At 30.2% G+C, this 22,070-nt stretch overlaps 1 protein-coding gene across 9 annotated transcripts in view; it reads left to right on the top strand.

Moving 5' to 3' along the window:
- Nucleotides 1–22,004, top strand: part of LOC143231986 (endoplasmic reticulum membrane sensor NFE2L1-like) — a 63,740-nt gene extending 41,736 nt beyond the window's left edge. For all 9 annotated transcript variants that reach the window (XM_076466934.1, XM_076466938.1, XM_076466941.1 and 6 more), the window contains 7 exons: nt 126–439; nt 2,704–2,968; nt 7,862–8,095; nt 10,813–10,922; nt 12,092–12,298; nt 15,117–15,593; nt 18,509–22,004. In XM_076466934.1, coding sequence (XP_076323049.1) covers nt 126–439; nt 2,704–2,968; nt 7,862–8,095; nt 10,813–10,922; nt 12,092–12,298; nt 15,117–15,593; nt 18,509–18,838 — 1,937 coding nt within the window. In that variant the 3' untranslated portion in view covers nt 18,839–22,004. The remainder of the gene's footprint in view (nt 1–125; nt 440–2,703; nt 2,969–7,861; nt 8,096–10,812; nt 10,923–12,091; nt 12,299–15,116; nt 15,594–18,508) is intronic.
- Nucleotides 22,005–22,070: the final 66 nt, after the last annotated feature.

Here is a 22,070-nt window from a genome sequence, read left to right as displayed (position 1 = left end):
TTTAGGTAATTTATTCAGGTGGTTCAGTGCATATTACTTAATACTTCCATGCTTTTCTCACAACATATTTTATGGTATTCCTTGCAAGTTACTGGCTCAGACTTGACTACAAATTTTCCTTTTAGGTGAGCATGTCATTCTTAATGAACAGCCTGGAAATGAAAGTACCAATCAGTTGAATTTTGAATACGAATCGCATGTTTTGGGTGTGGAAGTTTTTCAACAGTTAACAGATGAACTGAATAGAATTCCTATAGATGAAGCCTTCAGATTGTTTGACCAAGGGGTACTTAACCAGACTGAACCTTTTGGTTGTCATGAGATTACTGGTACTTATACAGAAGAATTACCTGAAGATCCTGAAGACTTGATACATGAGTTGAAGCAGTTCAGTGAATTGCTTCAGAAAACTGCCGAAAATAATGAAAGTAATCAAGAGGTAAGAAAACGTATTGGTGTATTGTTAATTTCATTCTTTCTACAAAACCAGGTTACTTAGAAAAACTGTTTGTGCTTGAAAATTGAGTTGTTTTAATAAGTACATACATTAAAGCAGTGTTTTGATAGCTATATGTACAACTACTTATTGTATTTAATTCCTGAGTGAAACTTATTGCTTTAAATATACATTTAGGATTATATTTTAAAGAATAAGTAAGTTTTTTTTATATAGATTAATGATAAATTGCTTTGTTGACATGAAACTAAAAAACTTTTGTTGGATACATGAATCATTACATTATTAAAACTTTGTTACATTTATATATGGAAATATGAAGTGGAAGTAAATACAACAATATTAAAGTAATGTAGTTAAAATAATATTAAAGTACTTTTATTCAACTGATAATTTTCAAATTTCTTTTGTGTAATCTCTAAAACCTACTAAATGATTATAAAATGTTTACACTTCATCTGTTATTTTCTCTATCTTAACAATAATAAGCCTGGTCAACTTCACTGACCTCATAACCACCATAAAAAAAAAAAAAAATCTGAATCAATTTTTTCTTTCTCAAATGACTTCAGATTGCAACATGAAATTGCTTCTTTTTTTATCCTGGACAGTTCAAATCTAGTGACAGTTTACATCTTTTTATACTTAAATTTTATTGTTTTATTTTCCTTTGAACTGTGTAACTAATTTTACCCTATCAGGTTTACCTAAAATAATCTTAACTAACCTGAAAAGTTTCTCATTTTTACATTTTTGTTACTTTTATAAGAATAAAGAATGCACACAGAAAACAAGAAATATAGTAATTACTTGACTGCTGCTGTCGTTTTTTTTTTTCCCATATTGACTGTTGATGAAACTCATTACTACTTTTTTATACTAGTGGTAATACTGCACTAAATTTTTTAAATTAATTAAATAATGCACCAAAAAACAGAATAATAATGCAAAAAGCAGATAATATTCTTTAGCTATCGCTGTTTCTTTAACTTTCTAACTATGTGACGAGCTGTTAAAAATCCATTTAATTTCATTAACTAAAGTTTGAACTGGCAGTGAAATAAATAATTCTGTGTACAGAGAACAAGATAACGCATTGTTTGATAGCTTAAAACTTTGGCTTTCTAACAGTTATAAATAATATAGTTTTAAATATCATAGAGAAATGTTGGCAATGTCTGAAAGATTCAGTCTATCTCAGTTTAAAGACCTATGAGCACTTTCTTTCCCATGTATGGGTTCTGGAAATTTTTCCCCATTATTTTTATTTTTCTTTCACCTCCCCCTTTTCAACTTGTTGCCTTTTAAAATCTTTTCAATTCTACTTACTATCTTCATTGTCTGGAGGAATTGGTGTTAAACTTGTTGGAGTAACAAGCTGTTGAGAAACTTTATGTCCTTTCTCTGTGTTACTACCCCCTTGAAGTGTCATGAGATGACCTTCCAGAGAATGTTCTGTATTTTCATTTTACCTCCTAGGGGAACTGAACATTCATTCATGCATTTGCTTTTTGTGCTGCAACTGTTGAAGGGGAGGAGAGGTTTCTAATGGTTAAGTAGTGACCAGGGTACTGCAACACACCTCTTTGACCTTTAATTTCCAGAAATGGGTGGCTCTCAAGGTCAGTCTAGTGGTTTTCTTTGACTAGGGTTAACTGAGTACTAGTGTTGGGCATTCTCAGCAAGTATTATGGACATTTAGTCTAATACTGTGCTGATGTTTGGTTATAGTGCTAGTAAAGCCCTGGCATTGCTACAGTGTCATTTCGGCATTGTTGTGCCACCCCTTCATAAGACTCTGTGGTAAGTGAAGGTCAGTGGGCAATAAATCATTCTCCTTTTATTAAGGATCTCCCTATCCAAAAATAATGTAAAGTAGTAAAAACATAGCTCATTGGTAAACAACCACACAAGTAACTTCAACTCATCCTGATCCTATGTCTTGTGTTTTGAAATACATACATTTTGTTTAAATACTTCACAGTTGATATTTATACAGTAAAATTTTGTGATGTCACCTAGGATGAGAAAAGTTGAACTGTATTCATCTGTTATATGATCATAGACCATTTCTGTAATGCCCTTTTATCGTCTGTAAGATTACTCTTTCAAAGGATCAATGAAAATCAGGTTTATAATATTACAGATTCTTTAAAAATTATAGTTGAATACTATTTAGATGTTAGTTTAAAATTAAGTAAATAGATTAGATCTTTCTAAGTTCATGTTCTGTTTTTGTTTTATAGCCAGTAGAAATACCTCCATCCGTAGAGAACTGTTGGGAGGAACTTTCATTTCCTGTGGTATCTATGAACACTACAAATCCCTTTCCAATGCTGGCATCAGATGGCACTCAGAGCTTTTATGCACCAAGTAATTCAAATATGAGTGGAATGGCTGTAGACACTCTGGAAAACCTGAACAATCATTATTCAGAAGTTCTACTACAGAATGCTACTTTGGGTCTACCAGCTCCTGACCTAACAGATCTAACTTCTGCTGATCCTGTTGGTATGTATTGTGTATGCAATTCACACTATTTGAAGTTGATTTTATGGTTATTATTGTTTTATATTACTCAGTAAATTTTAAGTTACTTCTAATAAGTCATATAAACTTTGTAGTTGAGCTACATGTGAATAAAAATGTTATGTGGTAAATTCAATTTTCAGTAAAAAATACTTAAGAAAAGCAAGTATCATGATTTTGTAATAATTATAATTATTTACTAATTAAACACATCATATAAAAAGTACCTTTCTACTTAAAACAGGATGACAGAAAGACAACTTTTACAATTATTTTATAGTTTGGATTTAGGACTGTCAGTAGTACATACCAGAACTCTACATTTTTAACTGGGTATTATGACTTCCATTAATTGAAGCAGTACCTAATATAACTGAATCATTCAAGATATGAGGAATATCAACTGGTATACAATTTTCAAAGTATTATTGTATTTATGAAACTGTTAATTAGTAGAAATAATTTTAAAATATTGTGATCTAGTTATCAGAAAGAAAAACTAGACACCAGTTATGGAAGAATATAAGATACCATTTTGAACAATATATTTTCATTAATACTAGAAAATTAAATCCAATCTAAGTATAGGAAAGAGATGCAATCATCTCTTTTGTACTCCTAGCTTGGTAGTATTTCTACTGCAACTTTGACAGGAAATATTGTGGCTCAGTAAATTAATTTTTTCTCTTTCAGTTTACTTTCTGTGTATTAATAAAACAATATCTACACTTGGTAGTATCATAATACTTTTATACCTGTTAATTTTAACTTCTCAAGTAGTCATCAGCATATGTAATCAAACTTTCTCTGCTATAATTGGAAAGATAGACTTACTTTAATATAAAATTATAAACTTCTAGGACAATGTGATACAATAGTTCAAACAATTTGTGTTATGAAGTCTTTCAGCTTTTGTATGATTTAAAGAACAGTTGTTTATCCCTCCATGATAAACAATTTCAGCAACAATATCTTAGTTCATCCTTGAGCTACATTAAAATCACTGTTATATACCAACCAGTGGTATCAGTTCGTTAGGCTTTTAAAATTTTATCGTACATGCTATTATAATTTCTTTTTCCATACATATTTATAAATTTACATTTTACTTTACTTCTTTATCTATCTATCTATGCAGTGATACAAACATGTGTTTAAAAGAGTACCCCAAGAGTTGATGGTAATGGCTAGCTGCTTTTCCACTTGTTTAACACTGATAAATTAGGGATGGCTAGCTCAGATAGCCATTTTGTATTTTTCAACAAAATTCTAAACAATTAATTCATGAAGAAACTTAAAACCATTGTTATAATTTTTATATTATTTGAGAAACTTTCATGAAATTAGTTTCCAGTTAGAAATAATTTACTTTTATGAATTTTTAAATTTATTTCTGTAATAGTTTAATTAGCTTTCAGTGTTGTAATGGTTTAAATGTTTATTGAATGAAAGATGCTAAAAAATTTTTCTAAATAATTTTGATGTGAAATGATTTATTAATAGGTATTGAAAAATGTCTATTACAGAAGCTTCTGTTACTTTATGGTGTTGTATTCATATTCATTTATACTGTAAAACATATGTAATAAGATCTAAAAATAATAATTTAGACTTTTTTATGCCACAATAACATGTACACACTTACATCCTATAAAAACAGAGTGGAATCCAGGAACCTCTTAGTTATGACATGGCCAGGTGGTAAAGGTACTCGACTTGTAACCTCAGGGTCACAGATTCAAATCTTCATAACACCAAACATACTCACCCTTTCAGCCATGGGAGATTGTAATGTGATGATCAATCCCACTATTTTTTGATAAAAGAGTAGCCCAAGGGCTTGTGGTGGGTGGTGATTATTAGCTGCCTTCCCTCTAGTCTTACACTGCTAAATTAGAGACAGCTAGTGCAGATAGCCCTCATGTAGCTTTGCTTGAAATTCAAACCAAACCTTGGTTATGAGAATTTTGGTATTGGGAAAATTTTTTTATGAATAATGAAGGTAAAGTCTAATCTCTCTCTTAACTTCTAAACACAATCCCAAAAGCCATAAAGTAAAACTATGAAGAAAACAATTTCAGTTGTCACCTAGTTTATCTTGTCAGATTAATCATCAATTTTGCAAAATAATTATTTAAGATAAATAGTTTCAGGTTATTCTTTTAATAAAGTTAAACAAAGGACAAGAGAAACATTTTTGAAATTAGCAATTTTTCACAATCGGGAAGTGTTTTAACTTTGTTTTTTATGAATACGATTAATTATTAGCTGTAAAAAAGAAATAATTCATTTTTTGGTATCTTTAATGTGTGTTTATTTTAAGTTTTATGTTTTCTTTTTCTACTCCACTATTCCTATCTAGAATAGAAAGAATGTCTTGGAAATAACTGTTTTCTTGGCATAGATAAACCATCTTGCTCATAAATGAAACTTACCCCTACAAAACTAAAAGTTTAATACATAGACCAATGATTACCAATCATGTGGTCAATTTGCTGTTATTTGTAGTGCTTCAGGTCCAGTAATAATGATACAAAGGCAGCAGGATTGTAGCTTAGCATAATATATAAGAAAATGTATAATATAAATATATTTATAAGAAAATATATAATATATATAAGAAAATTTATTCCAGGGAATTATAAAGAATATTTTGGTATATAATAGCACATTGACCCCTTGGCATCTTAGCAAAGATAGTATTGTAATTTTTTCTTTTAATAACTCATTTTGCAAGAATATAGCAAAGTAATATGAAAAAAAATGGCTCTTAATAGTTAGCTGTGTACTTTCCTGATATTTGTTTACAAATTTTGCATATAGAAGTGACATTATGTGAAAAGATATTATTGTGTTTTCTTTGGGGTTATTTCTGTACTAACCATTTCCAAACTGCTAGAAGGTCATTGATATCTCTTGATTGTGTTTTCTCTATCATCCTAACCAAATTAAATTAACTTTAAGCAGAAACATACTAGATAATATTAAGTTTAGATTTTGAAAAGTGACATAATTTCATGTAGTTTATCTGTAATTTTGTTATGTGATGAAAGTTTCAAGGTTTTATTGTAAAAATACCTCCTCTTGTCTGGGAATTTAATTTCTTAAAATTTGTAGTCAATTTCAACTTGATTTATTTTCATCAACATATTTCTTTTGAGACTTATTTTTCCCAATTACAGTATTCCTTACTTCTGGTTATAAATTACATAAAACACTTTATAAACTAACCAAAATTTAGCATTGATCTAAAACTTGATGTTTGTTTCACAGTGTTCAGATTAGACCAGGTAAAAATATTTTTATCAGCAGTATTTTTCATCAAAATAAATTTATATCTAATAAATGTAAGTTTTTTCAACAAGTTATGAATTATATATGTACATTATGTTGGAATGATAATATTCAATAAATAAGTGTTTCAATTGACTAAATATTTTGCTGACACAACCATACACTCTTAAACTAACAAGGCTTACAAGGTGCTTTGCCATAGAAGAAAATCTATGCCTTACGAATGAACATAATGTGAAAGCACTGTTCCCACCCTTTTATAACTTGCAGCATGTGATGTAAATAGAGGTCTGTAATAAATCTTCAGACAGAGAAGAAATGTTATGAGAAACAAAGCTTTGTTTAATTGTTTCTCAAGTGATAATAATTTCATAATAAATAAATAAAAAAATTACTTAAAAATTGTAACTGCCAGTGTTGTACCAGTGCAGTCTTTCTGCATGGTTACTGGTCTGCAGGTCTACTACTACATCTAATTGCATTATATTTGGTATTTTAAAAAAAATTGCTTTGTACTGATTCACATCAACTAAGTGATACAAATATTACACAGATATGCTTTTCTGAAACTGGTCCATCAGCACCTTGCATTTAGAAGTTGGTCTATAGATCTTTAGCATATAAAATACAACTGCCACACAAATACATGATGTTTCAAGTACTAGTAGGCATAATTTAAGTATGATCTAGGTCTAATAAATGTCTAAATTGCATTATTTAATATTTTAATAATAAACATATTGAGTAAATTAAATATCAATTATATATTAATATGCAAAATATCTCAAAACTCTGGACTTGGTAGCCTAGAAATTTAGAAGTGGTGAGAGGTGTTGGGATTGCATTGGAATGCTGTAACAGAATTCCCATCTTTCAGATGACTTTAAAATTGGTCTAATCTAGTCTGTAAGTAGGTCTATAAAACATCAGTGAAGTAAGAATAAATTAATGTAGACCTATATCTCACTACTTGCCTGTTATTTTATGACTTGTGTTTAAGTTTTTTATTCGGCCTAGCTCTTCTGCTTGAATATACCAAAGTAAAAATGGCATGTTCCAGCTTGAAAGCTTTCTAGTGTATCCAGCTGAGTGGAAAAGCAATTTCCATTTCAACAAGGAATGATATTCAGTATTAAGTCGTATATAAAAAAAAATAGTGAGATTTGCAGTCACTGCTATCATGATTATTTGTATAGTAACGTACTAACTGTGCATTGCAAATTGCAATGCAAACTTGGACAACTCAAACATTGCATGTAAAAGGTGGTTATTGGTCATGGTGAGGTTAAATTGTAAGTCTGGTTTTTATTCAGCAAGTTTTGGTAGTAATTTATTGCATAACTTAAGTTATTGTTGTCTAATTGAATATTTGTTGGTAAATTATTTCAATATGTCTGTTTTGGAAGAAGATTGTTTATGTTTTAAATGCATTTCTACACACTAAAAACTAATTTTGCCAGTTGTTTTGTTCTATGGCACCTACAACTTGAACCATACCTTACCAGCAGTGTAATAATAATGCAAATATATTTATTAATCATACTGTGTAATAAACCATGCAGTTTTGAATTTTGTTTTCAGGTGAGATGTGTGGTGTTGGATCATCACTGGAAACTTCCCTGGGCACTTTGACTAATGCTACTGAACCTTTGAGTGAAGGAATGATAGAATCAGCATATGATCAAATATTTTCAGAGTTCTCATATCTAGGAAATACTAGCATGTTTACTGTAAACCATGATACAGACCAATTATTAACAGATTTGTTTGCAGAAGAAGATATAAAGCTCATAGAAAAGGCTGCTACCACTGGAGGTTGGAGTTTAAGATTTCTTTATGCTTTTAAACAAATTACTATCTCTTATGCATAATTATTTATAAAATGAAATTTTAATTTGTGCAAGTAATGGATGTTTTAAGAGTTATTTACACAGACATGTTTTAATCTGCATAATTTCCAGCGTTGTACAAAAAAATGAAAATTACTCAGACATGTGATTAGTCAGATTTTTCAAATTCTGAGATAGTAACTCGTTTCTGCACATAAAAATGCTAGTTGAATTTAGGTGAGCACACATCGTGGTTTGCTTGCTTGTCGGCCACTTGAGTGATCATGATCACGTTTTACCTGTCTCTGCAGAACTTCAAGTTGTTTTGCTTCTCCATTTTTTCATCTCAGACAAAGAGTATACTCTGGTTGAGTAAAGATGTAGTTTCTTGTTGTTGTGCCTCTATGTAGTTTGTCACTGGGTGTCACACCCCCAGGCTGCCTTTTTGAGCACATTTTTAAGGGAATTCATACAGGTAAATTTTTGTACCATCATTTCAGTGTGGGATTCTAGCACTTCTGTGTGAATAGATGAGTAATTGTATCTTAAGTTAACATTTTTCTAACCTGAAAATATGTATCTGATGGATATATGTACACATTTCCACCCAATGCCCACACCTTTTGTGATTCTATTGATGGAGAGCTATTATATTATGGCATGATCATGCACAAGTGCAGTTGATGCTAATCAATGAATTTAAGTTTAGAGCTCAAGGTTAGAAGCACACAGTTCTTGTAGGTAGACATGCAAGGGAAATAGCATTTTTACTTGAAGAGATGAGTATCTATTGGGCATACATTTTCAGATAAGAAAAATGTTAACTTTTTAACAGGCACATTTTACAGTATAAACTAAAGCTGAGGAGAGTTTGGCTCAGCTTTGCTTAAGAAGAGATCCTGAGAGTGATAACATTTATTGATGTTTTTCAGAAGAATGTTTGTGAAATTAATTTGGGTGTATTACTTTTGGTAATCAATAAAGATCAGTAAACATGTACTTTAGCCATCAAAGGACATAACTAAATGGAAAATTCAAAAGTGAAGTTTGAATACTCAGTGTTCATGGAAATCTAAACTTTCTTGAGAATAATTTTCAGAAATTGTTTCAACACTATAATAAATAAGAATGTTTTATTTCTTTTGATTATTTTACGTTTTCCTAAATTTTGCCCAGCATGGCCAGATGGTTAAGGCACTTGACTTGTAATTCAAGGGTTGCGGGTTTGAATCCCCATCGCACCAAACATGCTCACCCTTTCGGCCGTGGGGGCATTATAATATGATGGTCAATCCCACTATTTGTTAACCAAAGAGTAGCCTGAGAGTTGGCAGTGGGTGGTGGTGATTGGTTGCCTTCCCTCTAGTCTTACACTGCTAAATTAGGGATGGCTAGTGCAGATAGCCCTTGTATAGCTTTGCACAAAATTCAAAAACAAACCAAACCCAAATTTTTATACATATTATTTTTGTCATTGGAGATGTAATTAAATTAGAATTGTGTTAAGTTTGCTAACAAGAATATGTTACACAATGTTGTATTAAAATTGAAATTCTTCATTACCTTTTGCAATAAAAAATTGAAAAGCCATCTTTATAAAGAAAAGTTAACCATAAATATTTTAAAACTTTAATTGTTTATTGAATAAAGTAGGAAAATGCTTTTCAAATATCCTATGCCTTAAAAAATATAGCTCTGATTTTTCCTTCAAGTTATCATGCAAGCAGAAAATAGTGTCACGATAATAGTAATGTACATTGTTGTAATGACACTGTTGTTATACCAAGGCTATCCTAGTACTGTAATCCATAGGCACAGTTTCAAGCAACTTGACCAGTTTATCTTTTAAGGGAATAACACAAATACGTATTCCATTCTTCAGCTGTATGAGGCATGCAACAGTTGAATTGCTATATTGTAGAAGTAGTTTGTATACACATAACTTGTCATTTTTTGTAAATGTAGATTGTCTCTTTTTGTTGTACACATGTACAGCTTTTGTTACTGGCTTTGTATTTGTGGTTTTTCACCTGTTATAAGACACTGCACTTATGCTGACCACATTTGCAGTAAAACTTGTGAACTTCTTTCTTGGGGGTCATGGTTACTAAGTTGATCTCTCTCTCTCTCTCTTTTTTTTTTTAATCCTTGATCGGACATATTGTTATGATCTGAGTGTATGAATATTTTGTGTTAGAAGGGGATGTTATATATGTTAGAAGGGGAAGTTATATATCCTTCTCAAAAGGAACAAGTTTTCGTTAGCATCACATTATCTACAAAATGCTAATAAACAATCTGAAAGTGTAATTCTGATTAGTACCATTCCACTGCACCTTTGTATTGGTTTTGATTGTCATGTGACATGATGATTTGCATATTCAAAATTATTCTAATGTAACTTGGTATTATTATACTTTCACAAAGAATTAATGTGAAATAAGCAACAGCTTGCTGTAATAAGTGCTGTTACATTAGCTTGTGTACTTTAAAAAAAAATTTCTTCATCAGCATCATAAACTATTTATTGTTGGAAGTCATTGATGTAATTATTTTAATTTACTTAGAAATATTGTCACACAATTTTATCAACTTAGGCATTTACTTTAAAGAATTAAGCAACAAATATAGAATTTTTTTGTTAAAATTACTACATATTTTACCTGTTTCTGAATATGAGTATCTGTTTTTCATTTCTAACAGCTGCTGTATTTAATACACCAGTAAATATTGGGGAAAATAAATGTGATGCTAATAGTGATTCAGCTGTGTCATCAATGGGTTCTGACTGTGTATCATCTATGTCTGATGGAGTAAGTAACCATAATTATTTTCATTTATTAGACTGGTGACAGTGTAATGTGATGATTATTGTTATTGTATATGTTTTATTGTTTCTTTAAATTGATGTTTATTTAATATTTTGTTTGTGTGATTATCAAAGTTATTTAGAATTTATTTGTTAACTGTTGAAATTAGATCTATTTCAGCTGTCACCACCATAGCTCTGCTACATATTATTAATTAGTGTTTCATTTTAGAGATGCTCAGTCACTGACCTGCTCTACATCATTATTTCTTTAGTTTTTTATCCAGAGTTCTCTTTGTTCTGGCTTATCAAATTCATTAGGTAGATGTATTTCTTTAACTTTTTCATAGAGGTGTCTATTTTGTCTTTTTAACTTACGTAGTACAATGAATACATTGTACATCAGTGTCTACTATTCAGTTTTTTTCTTGTGGGGTTTTGACCTATCCTACTTGTATATGTCTGTCTGTCTGTAGAGAGGTAACAGATGTGTATAACTTTTACACTGGCATATATTATTTTATAAAAATCAAGAAGCTTTATAAGTAATATAATCAAATCCTAAGAATGAGATGTTTTCTGTATTCTTTCACTGCTGCTACTTGTATATCTCTTGCTCTTCTTTTTGTTGTTTTATGGTGAATAACAGTTTGACTTATCTGGTTAGCTGGGCTGACAGTGACTGTTAGATGGTCTGCTCTCTAGTTTCTCCCAGTCTTATTTTTGTATGTGCTTATATTTCCAGTTACTCTGAAAAACTCTGTAAACATACCTCTAGACAAAGAAATTGCAGCTACAATCTAGGTGACCTTTGATTATGGTACTGCAACACGTGCTTCTCATGTTTCAGAGTTTTATTTATTTTTACAGTTAACAGTTATTGAAATACAGTATACTAACTGTATCAAAAATGTAACAGTTATGGTGCAACTGTAAACTCATAAAACATAAGATACTATGGTGTTGTACACATTGTATCAAATATAGCAGTGGTAAATAGTACAATTTTGAAGTAACATGAGAAAAAGATACTGAACTTATGGTGCACATAATATATTACATATTTGAATAAAACTTTTTTTTATATATTTTGTAAAATACTTTCTTTTATACATTGAAAATAGTTTAATTATGTATTTTTATTCTTATATTTAAATCATTAAATATTCTCAGGAATGGCTAGAGTCTTGTTCAGAGACATCTACCCATCAAGATGATAAGGAGATTTCTGTGCACATGGAATTAAATCACTCTTTGGCTCTTTCATCAGAGATAAACAAAAGAGACCCTCTTACACATTTTTCAGGAATACAGTATCCACCAGTAGCCCAGAAAAAATATAAATTATTTGGTCGTCAACAGCAAAACTTTAAAAACGAGGTACGTTTCAAATCTGAAAGAGCAACATGTCTCTTTTTATTTACTTCACAATCCCTTTTACTGATTAGATCATTTTGATGTTATTAATCTGGTGGATTCTGAATAATGTTTTTATCAATCTAAGCTATATAAGTAGAAATAAAAGTTAACTCATTAAATAACTTAGATAATTTAATATTCCATATGATTGGGTGCATGCAGTGTAAGAAAACAGACTTTGTATGATTAAATGCTCATGTGTTAGGTACCCTCACCATCATTGACAAGTTTGCCTGTATTCCCAATAATATGCACAATGTTCAGCTACTATTGGAATTTGAAAATTAATCTTAAATTCACAATGCAAAATAATCTACATAACATAAATATATATGTATAATATTATTAACATATAATGTTATCAGGTGAAGTTTGTGTTGAAGAATGGATATATAATTGCCATGACATATGGAAGGTAACTTACTTTAATCACCCCTTTTAACTGAAATACTTGTAATTCTTTCTTTTTAAAACCATATGTTTTCAATATTACTCAAACCTAGACCCAGTGTGTGCTACATCAGTTCATGATTGTGTAAGGGTATCATAGCACATAGTTTATCATATGAATATTTTGTATTCTGTTATTTAACTTTAACTTTTAAATTGTTATTTGAGCTTACACAAATTACAAGTAGCCCAATATAGAATATTGTCATCAATCCAATACAGAAAATATTAATTACAAAGTCTAGAGATTACTATTATATATCTATGCATGTCTGTATGTGTGGTAAATTTATAGCATCACTTTAAGGTTTGATAACCATGATAAAACTTCTTAAAACTCTAATAAGACTAAAATAATTTTACTGTTTTCCTTTTTACATTTTTGTTACATTTATTTTTTACATAATTAATCATAAATGATAATAAATGAAGGCAAAAAATGTTACACATGCATTGTCATTTTTACAAAAAAATATTAAAAAAATGCAAAAGTTTATCTTAACCCAATTTACAGGTTTTTATGGAATATACATGAAAAATATAAAGTAATGTGTCAGCAACCACAGTGAGGATTAAAATATTCAGTGGAAGTTTCTTTTCTGTTATCATTATGCCTTGAGTCATCATAAAACAACCAGAGAGAGATATTGTTAGAATGAATGATGTTTGTGAAAACCTTATTTTATCATTTTGTACTTGATTTGAGTTGTAACTTCACAATGTAAAAGGAAAAAAAAAATTTTGTACAAAATTAGGTATGTGTAGTTTATTTTATAACTCAACACTACATCAACTTTTATTTTACCAACAGGCCATGTTTACATTCTGCTTTACTGGCCAATGTAACTGCTTGAATGGGGAGAGAAAATTACAAAAATGTAAATATACATATTGAATGAAACTTTGTGGTTTCTAATTTAGAAAAAAAGCCAGCTTAATTATAATTTTAATTTTGTAAAAAGTTACATTGTAGTGGTGGTTGTAAGAACAGCATAGTTGTGTGCAGTGTCTTTTTGGAACATAGTTATATAAATTAACAGCTTTATATAGAATGAAATATTTTATAAGAATGTAGGGAGACACAACTCAGTAATTGAAATTTACAATTGAGGTAAACATTTTTAATTGTCTCTTAAAAACATATAAAAGAGAATTATATTTGAATTTTTATAGCAGCAATTTCACACATATAGTGCATATTCGAATAAAGTTTTATTTTGCCATATAATTGTATTAAAAAAAACAAAGAACAATAGAACAATAAATCGTACATGTGTTAAAAGAGTTAAGAATATTTTACTGTTTTACATTTGAAGCCTTAATTATATGACTTTAGGTGAGCTTGACATGAAAAAAATAAATAGGTAACTAGTTCATGTGCAGTTTCTTTCAAAACAAATTTTAAGAATGATTTTAGCCTGTCACACATACCTTAATAACAAGACTATTAGGCAACATTTCAGGAAATATAATGCCAGCATGATAGGTTTATTAAAAAGTTCTAAAAATCTTATAACAAATATAAAACTTACCATACATTTTTTAAGTCTCTCTCTGTTGTAGGCCCAGTGTGGACAAGTGGTTAGGGTGCTTGACTTACAATCTGAGTGCTGTGGACTCAAATTACCATCACAACAAACATACTAATCCTTTTAGCCATAAGGGTATTATAATGTGACTTCAATTCTACTATTTATTGATAAAAGAGTAAGCTAAGTATTGGCAGTGGGTGGTGATGACTAGCTGCCTTCCCTCTAGTCTTCCACTGCTAAATTGGGGACGGCTAGTGCAGATAGCCCTCGTGTAGCTTTGCACAAAATAAAATAAAAAAAACTAATATTTTTATTTTATGAATAATTTTAATTTATTTAAAGCAGTTTTAAATCAGACTCAACATGCATTACTTACACTACAGATTTTTATTATAATTTCTTGTTATTTTATTTAAAAGTACCCCAGAGCATGCCACTGTAGGGACAGTTTGAATGTTCTACACAGAACTTAACTATGGAACATATCTTTTTACATTGTGACATTTGCATAGTTTATTCCTTGCAACTTCTTCCTATGGTTAGTAAAATTAAACTTGTGTAGAAACATGTACTGTTAAATGGAGATTCAAATTGTTTTTTATTTCTCATTTTTTTAGGTGATTTTTAGTTGTAACTGTTTGCATTATTGATTCTGATGGCATTTTATATATTAAGTCAGTAATTTTTTAAAATGTTTTTCATTCAACCAAATTCTCATCCTTTGGCATATTTTGAAAGTGAATATTAAATTATGTAATTGAGATGTGTGTTGTAATTTGTGTAATACTGTGTTATAGAATTGTGGAAGTACTTTTCAAGAATTAGACCAGAAAGAACAGCCATTTAAGAATTTTCAGCAATTAACAGAAAATGGTAATGCTGGCAGTGACACAAGTGGTCCACATCCTCACACTTCAACAGAAGAAACACCAAACCAAGAACATAATGACAACTGTTCTGGTAGAAGTTCTGTAAACTCAGTGAGAAGCACTTACCCCAAATCTTTCCACCACAACCATACTTACCATTTGCCACTTAATGGAAGCGATTGTTCCCAAAAACCCATTATGAGGGACAAGCTTAAGGCCCAACTTGAGGAACAGGATCAGAGATCAAGAGATGAAAAAAATGTGAAAGCTATGAAGCTACCCTTGTCTGTATCAGAAATTATCAACCTTCCCATAGATGAATTTAATGAAAGGATTTCCAAATATAATCTGACTGAACCACAGTTATCATTAATTAAGGATATTCGTAGAAGGGGCAAAAATAAAGTAAGTATTACTGTTTTACAATTTCAACGTCTGAGACTCTTCATATAAATGTTTTGAAACTACAAATTGTTAATAAAATACTGGTGAATACACCTGTTTGCTTCTGTTAATTTGTACAGTGACCTAAACTACTACCCATTTATTCTTTGACATAATACTGATGGGAACTGTAAATAGTTGGAAGTTACAGTGTATGTAAGAGTAGGTATCCCAGTAGCTATACTTTTTTTCGGTATGTTTTACTGTTTGTAGCTCATAGAATCTGTTTTGAGTTTTTTTTGTTTTTTTTCAAGTACCAACTTTTAGCTCATAATTACATTATCTCTTGACCAGTTTTGAGATCTTATTACAGTTTTGGACTCAAGGGGCCAAACCATTTCAACTGATGTATTTAACCATGCCCAATGTCTCGTAGATTAATTTACCCTAATCCTGCTTAAAAGAGTTCAATTTGAGGGTCAACTGGCAGAGATTCTTATGAGTAATAAAATCAAATCTGGTACCTGTGCACCCCATGCTTGGTATTACTTTGTCAGAAAAATATAACTTGTAAAAAGGAAAGGTTTCATACATTAATTTACTCTAATTCTGTTTCAAAAGAAGTTCAAGTGCTCTAACTATTGTGGATTCCCCTCTCTATTATTATTATTACAAGTATTACAGTATTTTCTATGTGAAGTAAATTATAGTTTATAGCAACATGTTTAAAACTAGTGATAACTGGATTTCAGAATACTAGTATTTTATTAATATTTATTTCATCAGATGTGATCCAGTAGTTCTAACTTGAAAATTGTTATGCTTTAAAAATTACACACATTTCATTATCTCCCTCACCATACAATGTTCCTTGTATTAATATGTACAGAGATTGAGTACATTATATCAAAGTGACTTGTTTATTGTGAAAACTGATCACAGCCAAAATAAAGTTGTGATGGATGACATTTATTTTAAATACATTTTCACATAGCTTGGCATGTCATTGATAGTATGGTGACTCCAAAGGATATGAAATAGCCCTTCTCAGTATAATATATTTGTGCACTCAGTCGTAAAGATGTGTTCAGAATATTCAGAAATAAGTTATTAAACTCATACTTCTTAAAAATATAGAACAATAAATTAAGAAGCAAAGTAGACAATTACATCTTCTTGCTATGACTTTTTTATTTGGTTGTTGCTGGACATAGCTTACTAAGCCTTTTAAAATTACGTACATGGAGAGTACCAAACAAATTTTTTAGGTTTTATGTATACAGTTGAATAACCAAAAAATCTTAAATAACTACATTGATACCATAGAATTCCACTAATAATTATTAAGCTTACTAAGTAAGATATGTTTAGAATATATAAAATATGAAACTTCGAACAGACTGAAGACTCAACCTACCTCCTTAAAATCTTGGATAAAAATAAGGTTCTAACATTTTCAAAAATTAAAATAGCATGGAAACCACTCTGGAGACATTTTAAGCTGTTGACTGATTATTCATGTGTCATATATTGTAGTAAGAGTACATAAAGGACCATTTAAAAAAAAACTGGAAAGAATTGAACTGGGTAACCATGTCTGATTCAGTTCAGAAGTCATATGTCAACAAAATAAAAAGATGCGTGATTCTTATTTTATATTCTAACTTGTCAGTGTTAGTAATTTGAGTTTCTAATTTGGACAAAACTGTAGACTTAATATTTTGGCATTGCTTATATCTAATTTTAAACAGTGCTGCATTCAACATCAGCATCAGCAGTTGTAATATTATCATTTGGTCATTTTCTTTGAATAGTGATTTGGAATGCTGTATTCTTGTTGAAATCTGTGGAGCCATCCAGATGTCAAGGTCCCTCTCCATTTCTCATATATTGTATAAAAGACAGCCTGCTGTACACACACTAGTCCAGAGATGGGGATTCATTCTGTTCTTTTTGTTGTTGTTTGATGAAATAAGACATAGCTGAATCTAATTTTTCATATTCTGATTTTCTCATGGACTTTCCCTCGAATGTTCCTTGCTATTATGAGACCTTGTTTAAAACTCAGCCAGTTTTGCTTTATCCCAAACAGTTTGTGCACATGTCACATTGCCTTTAGCTAATTTAGATGCAGATTTTCCTTTTTGTAATTTATTAGTTAATTCAGATTTTTGTTTTATAATCTATACAGCTGTTTTCCCCTTTTAGCTGTTTTATCAAAGGCCTATCACACAACAATAATATATTTACACCAATAACCATACCATATGATAGTTTGTAATGCACTGACATTACATGATTTTACAGTTGCTGGAATGCGTGAAGTAAGGCACCATCATTAACTTGTAAAAAGAAACAGATTAAAAAAGAAAAGATATGCTTTCTTTGTTTGGTTTTTTCTTTTTCATGAATAAGCTGAACAAGAAATAATTGACTCTTGAATAACTAGAAGCTATTCTAATTACTATTACTATAAATAAAGTGCCCAGAGAATTACAGCAGTCTCACTTTACCACATTCCTTTCAAGCCATCTCTGTACAGCAAAGGGTCTGTGGTCTATTCATTTACAACTAAGTTCTTTACACAGTATATTCTCATTACTATCTTATCATAATGTCAAATTTCAGCAAGTGCTTGTTCTATGTACTGTTGAAGTGTTATTGCTGAAAATTGTACAGGAAGCATCAGTTAAGAAGTTTTGTCATATTATGTAAATTTTTAAATTATTTGGTTTCTCTCAACACAGTTTTGTTGGAAAGTGATATCTTCCTGTAGTTAACTATTTCTTTGTTTCATTCAATGTATTTAATTTTTCATAAATAGTTTTTATAACTGAAATTTCTTCTAGTGTACAGTGTTTCAGACATAATGCTCTTCAACAAAACTTGAGTGCTTTTTTAAAGATGATCTTCATGGTAGTATTTTTTATCTAAAGGTAGCTGCTCAGAACTGTCGGAAAAGAAAGATGGACCAGGTCGTGGATCTTGAGAAGGAACTGAATGTGTTGCAGCAAGAAAAACTGGAACTGGACACAGTACATCAAAAAATGTTGAATTTTTATCAGTTAGCTCAGGACAAGTATACCCAGTTGTACAAGTACATCATGAAGGAGTCCTATGGCCAACAGGAACTTCCAGATTTGGCTTCATCTTCTAGTCAGGAACTTGGTTCATTTTCCATTCCTACAAATAGCACAAAAGAAGGTGAAACATCTACAGAGAACAGTAAAGGAGCTCGAGCTAAAAGGAAGACTGACAAGAAGTGACACTGGAATGTTGCGTGATTTGGAAGTGAACTCCTGTATCACATTTGAAGTTGTTGGTTGTGATAAATAGCATGTTCTTCAGAAGTTTCTCTAATTCAAAATGTTAGAGTATTTAGATGTTCAATAATAATATTTTTCTAGGGAAGGAATAAACACTTGAATGTTGGATATAGTGTGTAATATATATATCTATAGAAGTGTGAGAATGAACTATTTTGATTATTACACTAATATATGGAAGAAATTTTTATCTCTATTTGGGAAGTAGGTAAGATATCTTAATGGAAATGACAATGTTCCACAAGAAGGGAAAGTGTAGCATTTGTGTGGTTCATATTTGAGCAATTAGATCAAGTGAAGCAGTTTTATTAATATTTCAGTTACCATTTTAAACATCTCGTTTGTATATATCTGCATATGTCAATTTATCTATTGGTATAATGTAATTGGATTTATTTAAAGTAATACTTATCACTAAACTAATTTCTACATTTTTCTTCATACTGTCCTACACCATCCATACTATTGTTACCTCTGATTTGTTTAAAAAAAACTGTCCAAAATTATTTAGTCCTTATTTTTCTGTTTCCACCAGTGTTATGGAATTTGATCATGATTTACAATCCCTGAAAATCAAGGATAGTCTACAGTTGCTTCTGATAGTACAATCACACATAACAGCATCAAGGTGTTTTTGGTCTGATTCCACATTCTTTGTAACACTAGGCTAGTCCATATGCTACTATCATATTAGATAGTTTATGCTACTACCATATTAATTAAGTTTGAGCAAAACTTAACAAAAATATCCTAATTATTATGATTATGTCTTTGCCACAGGTATTGAGCTATAAATCAAGATGAATATATTGGCTTCATAGTTCCATAGTTAGGATCCTGGTTTACTGTCAAATTATCTTTTTCAAACTGATGAAAAGCTCATGATTGGTCCCCTGCTAGGACAGTGGTAAGTCTTTGGATTTACAATGCTAAAATGAGAGGTTTGATTCCTCTTGCTGGACGCAACAGATAGCCTGATGTGGCTTTGCTGTAAGTAAAACTCAAAAACACACATTTGTGAATGTCTTATCACTACTGGAGAATCATCATGTAATGAGGCCATCCAGTGTAACAGAATCACTTCTTTCTGTTGGAATGAAAAACGTAATTTCCTGTTTCCTGGTGGTGATTCCATTTTCCTTTTATTGACTCATATATATTAATAATTTTTTTCATATCTACCCTCTTATTTTCTTCCATATCTAATGTAAATATTTGCATAATACAAAATTGACCAGCCTACTGCTGTTGTAGGATTCAGACTTGTAACAGACTTATTCTACTACCTGAGTCATTTTATAGAGTGTTTATTCTTAAATTTTTTTTGTAGAATCCTTCTGGCTTACAGGGGAATAGACATATCCTGGCACACAGCACTTGTGGATTGGGATGCAGAATAAGCCAAAAATTTCACATGCTGTTTACATCGCTGATTAATAACACCTTAAAAAGTTAAAAATTTGTATACTTATCAACAACAAAATACTCAAATGTGATATTAAGTTAATATATTCACTCTGCTAATGTTTTGTCTGTACTCTATATTCTTCACTAACATAAAACAGTGTTGTCAAAACCAAAAAACTTAATATTTTATAAATTGCTTGTAAAATTTAGGATTATATAATTTTTTATTATATTTACAAACGGTACAAGTTGCACTTTTACATAACATAATGTACCACAAAACTGCTCGTCATTTTTGTATATAATGTATCTTCAGATAGTGGCAAAAGGTTTTCTATTAAATTTTTCAAAAGCTAATTAATGTTTGTGATTGTGTAAAATTATGTTCAATGTGTAACGTACATTCTTTACATATGGTAGTAGTGAATAACAACAGTAACTTACAAAGGTCTGTATGCCTAGTTTAACTCGTAATACAAGCTTATTAATTTCTACTGGCTATCCGTCAAAATTGCACGCTCCTTTGAACTACTTCCTTAGAGGTATTTCTAACATTTTATGACAACTAGCTCCAAGAAGGAACAAGGACTGTTGAGTCGCTTCTTATTTCTTTGGTGGATGAAACACTTGTGATGATCTTTATGAGAACAACAGTTGTGAGAGTATAAATATTTCAAGTGATTACTTGTTTTTGGTAGAAAAAAATGTATTACTTTTATAACCAGGATAAATTGTAATATACAACTACAGTTAAAATCATGATTTGGATGCTATTTCTTATGAATTCAGTTTTTTATTTTATTTTTGTAAGTTGTATTTCTTATCTTACATGACAGCAATATATGATGAGGTTGTTTATGTACTTATTAGAGTTTAATAATCTTTTATAAATTCTGAGAATATGTTGTCTAAAGAATGCGAGACGACGGGAGTGTAGAAATATTTGATATATGACTGTGAAATATATTGATTTCTTTTAAAGAGAAAAACTAATTTTAATGTACACAAATCTCCAAGCTGGTAGTTGCGTACTTATCAAACTTCTAGATACTGAGATTGAGGAAGCGTAGGCAGTTGTTGCATATACCGTAGATATTTGCCGTAAATCATTAGTGTATTCAAGAGGGATTATTTTATAAGGAAATTAAATATTTTGTGTTGTACATTTATTTGGTTTTCTATTTTTTATTTTTAAGTACGTCTGAGGCTTAAGTGTAGATGTGAAATTAGTAATCACCTTCTGGTTCCCCCATCAAATATATTAAATATTTTAGGTGTAATTCTGTATTATATCTAATTAATCAGGATTGTTAATTTAATTACACTGTAATTAAATTGTGATGTAACTTGTATGATCAAAGCAACCTGTGCTAATTTTGTTATCAGTGATAAATTTACAAATTGGGCATATTAAAACATTATAAGATGAACTATGTCTTTCAGTTTGACTTTACTTTGAGACATAATTTCAAATAAAAGAAAGCGAGGTGCTTTGTTTTGTTTTTCATATCATAAATGGTGCAAACTTAATATTAAGTTTCAGATATAAACATTTATAACTCAGTAATTAATAATAAAATTTGGGAATAGCGGGAGTGTATAATAATAACAGTTTAGTTGTACTGTGTGTTAAACATACCAGTTCGTTCTAATGATATTGTATTTACATAAACGAATAAAAGACTTTCATCATTAGTTATATTTCACCAATTAAACTATTCAACCAGGAAGTTGGCTAAGAAAAATGTATTTAAAATTAGATAAT

Source organism: Tachypleus tridentatus, chromosome 11 (assembly GCF_004210375.1).
Source record: "Tachypleus tridentatus isolate NWPU-2018 chromosome 11, ASM421037v1, whole genome shotgun sequence".
NCBI lineage: Eukaryota > Metazoa > Arthropoda > Merostomata > Xiphosura > Limulidae > Tachypleus > Tachypleus tridentatus.
This window is presented reverse-complemented; position numbering and strand designations above follow the sequence as displayed.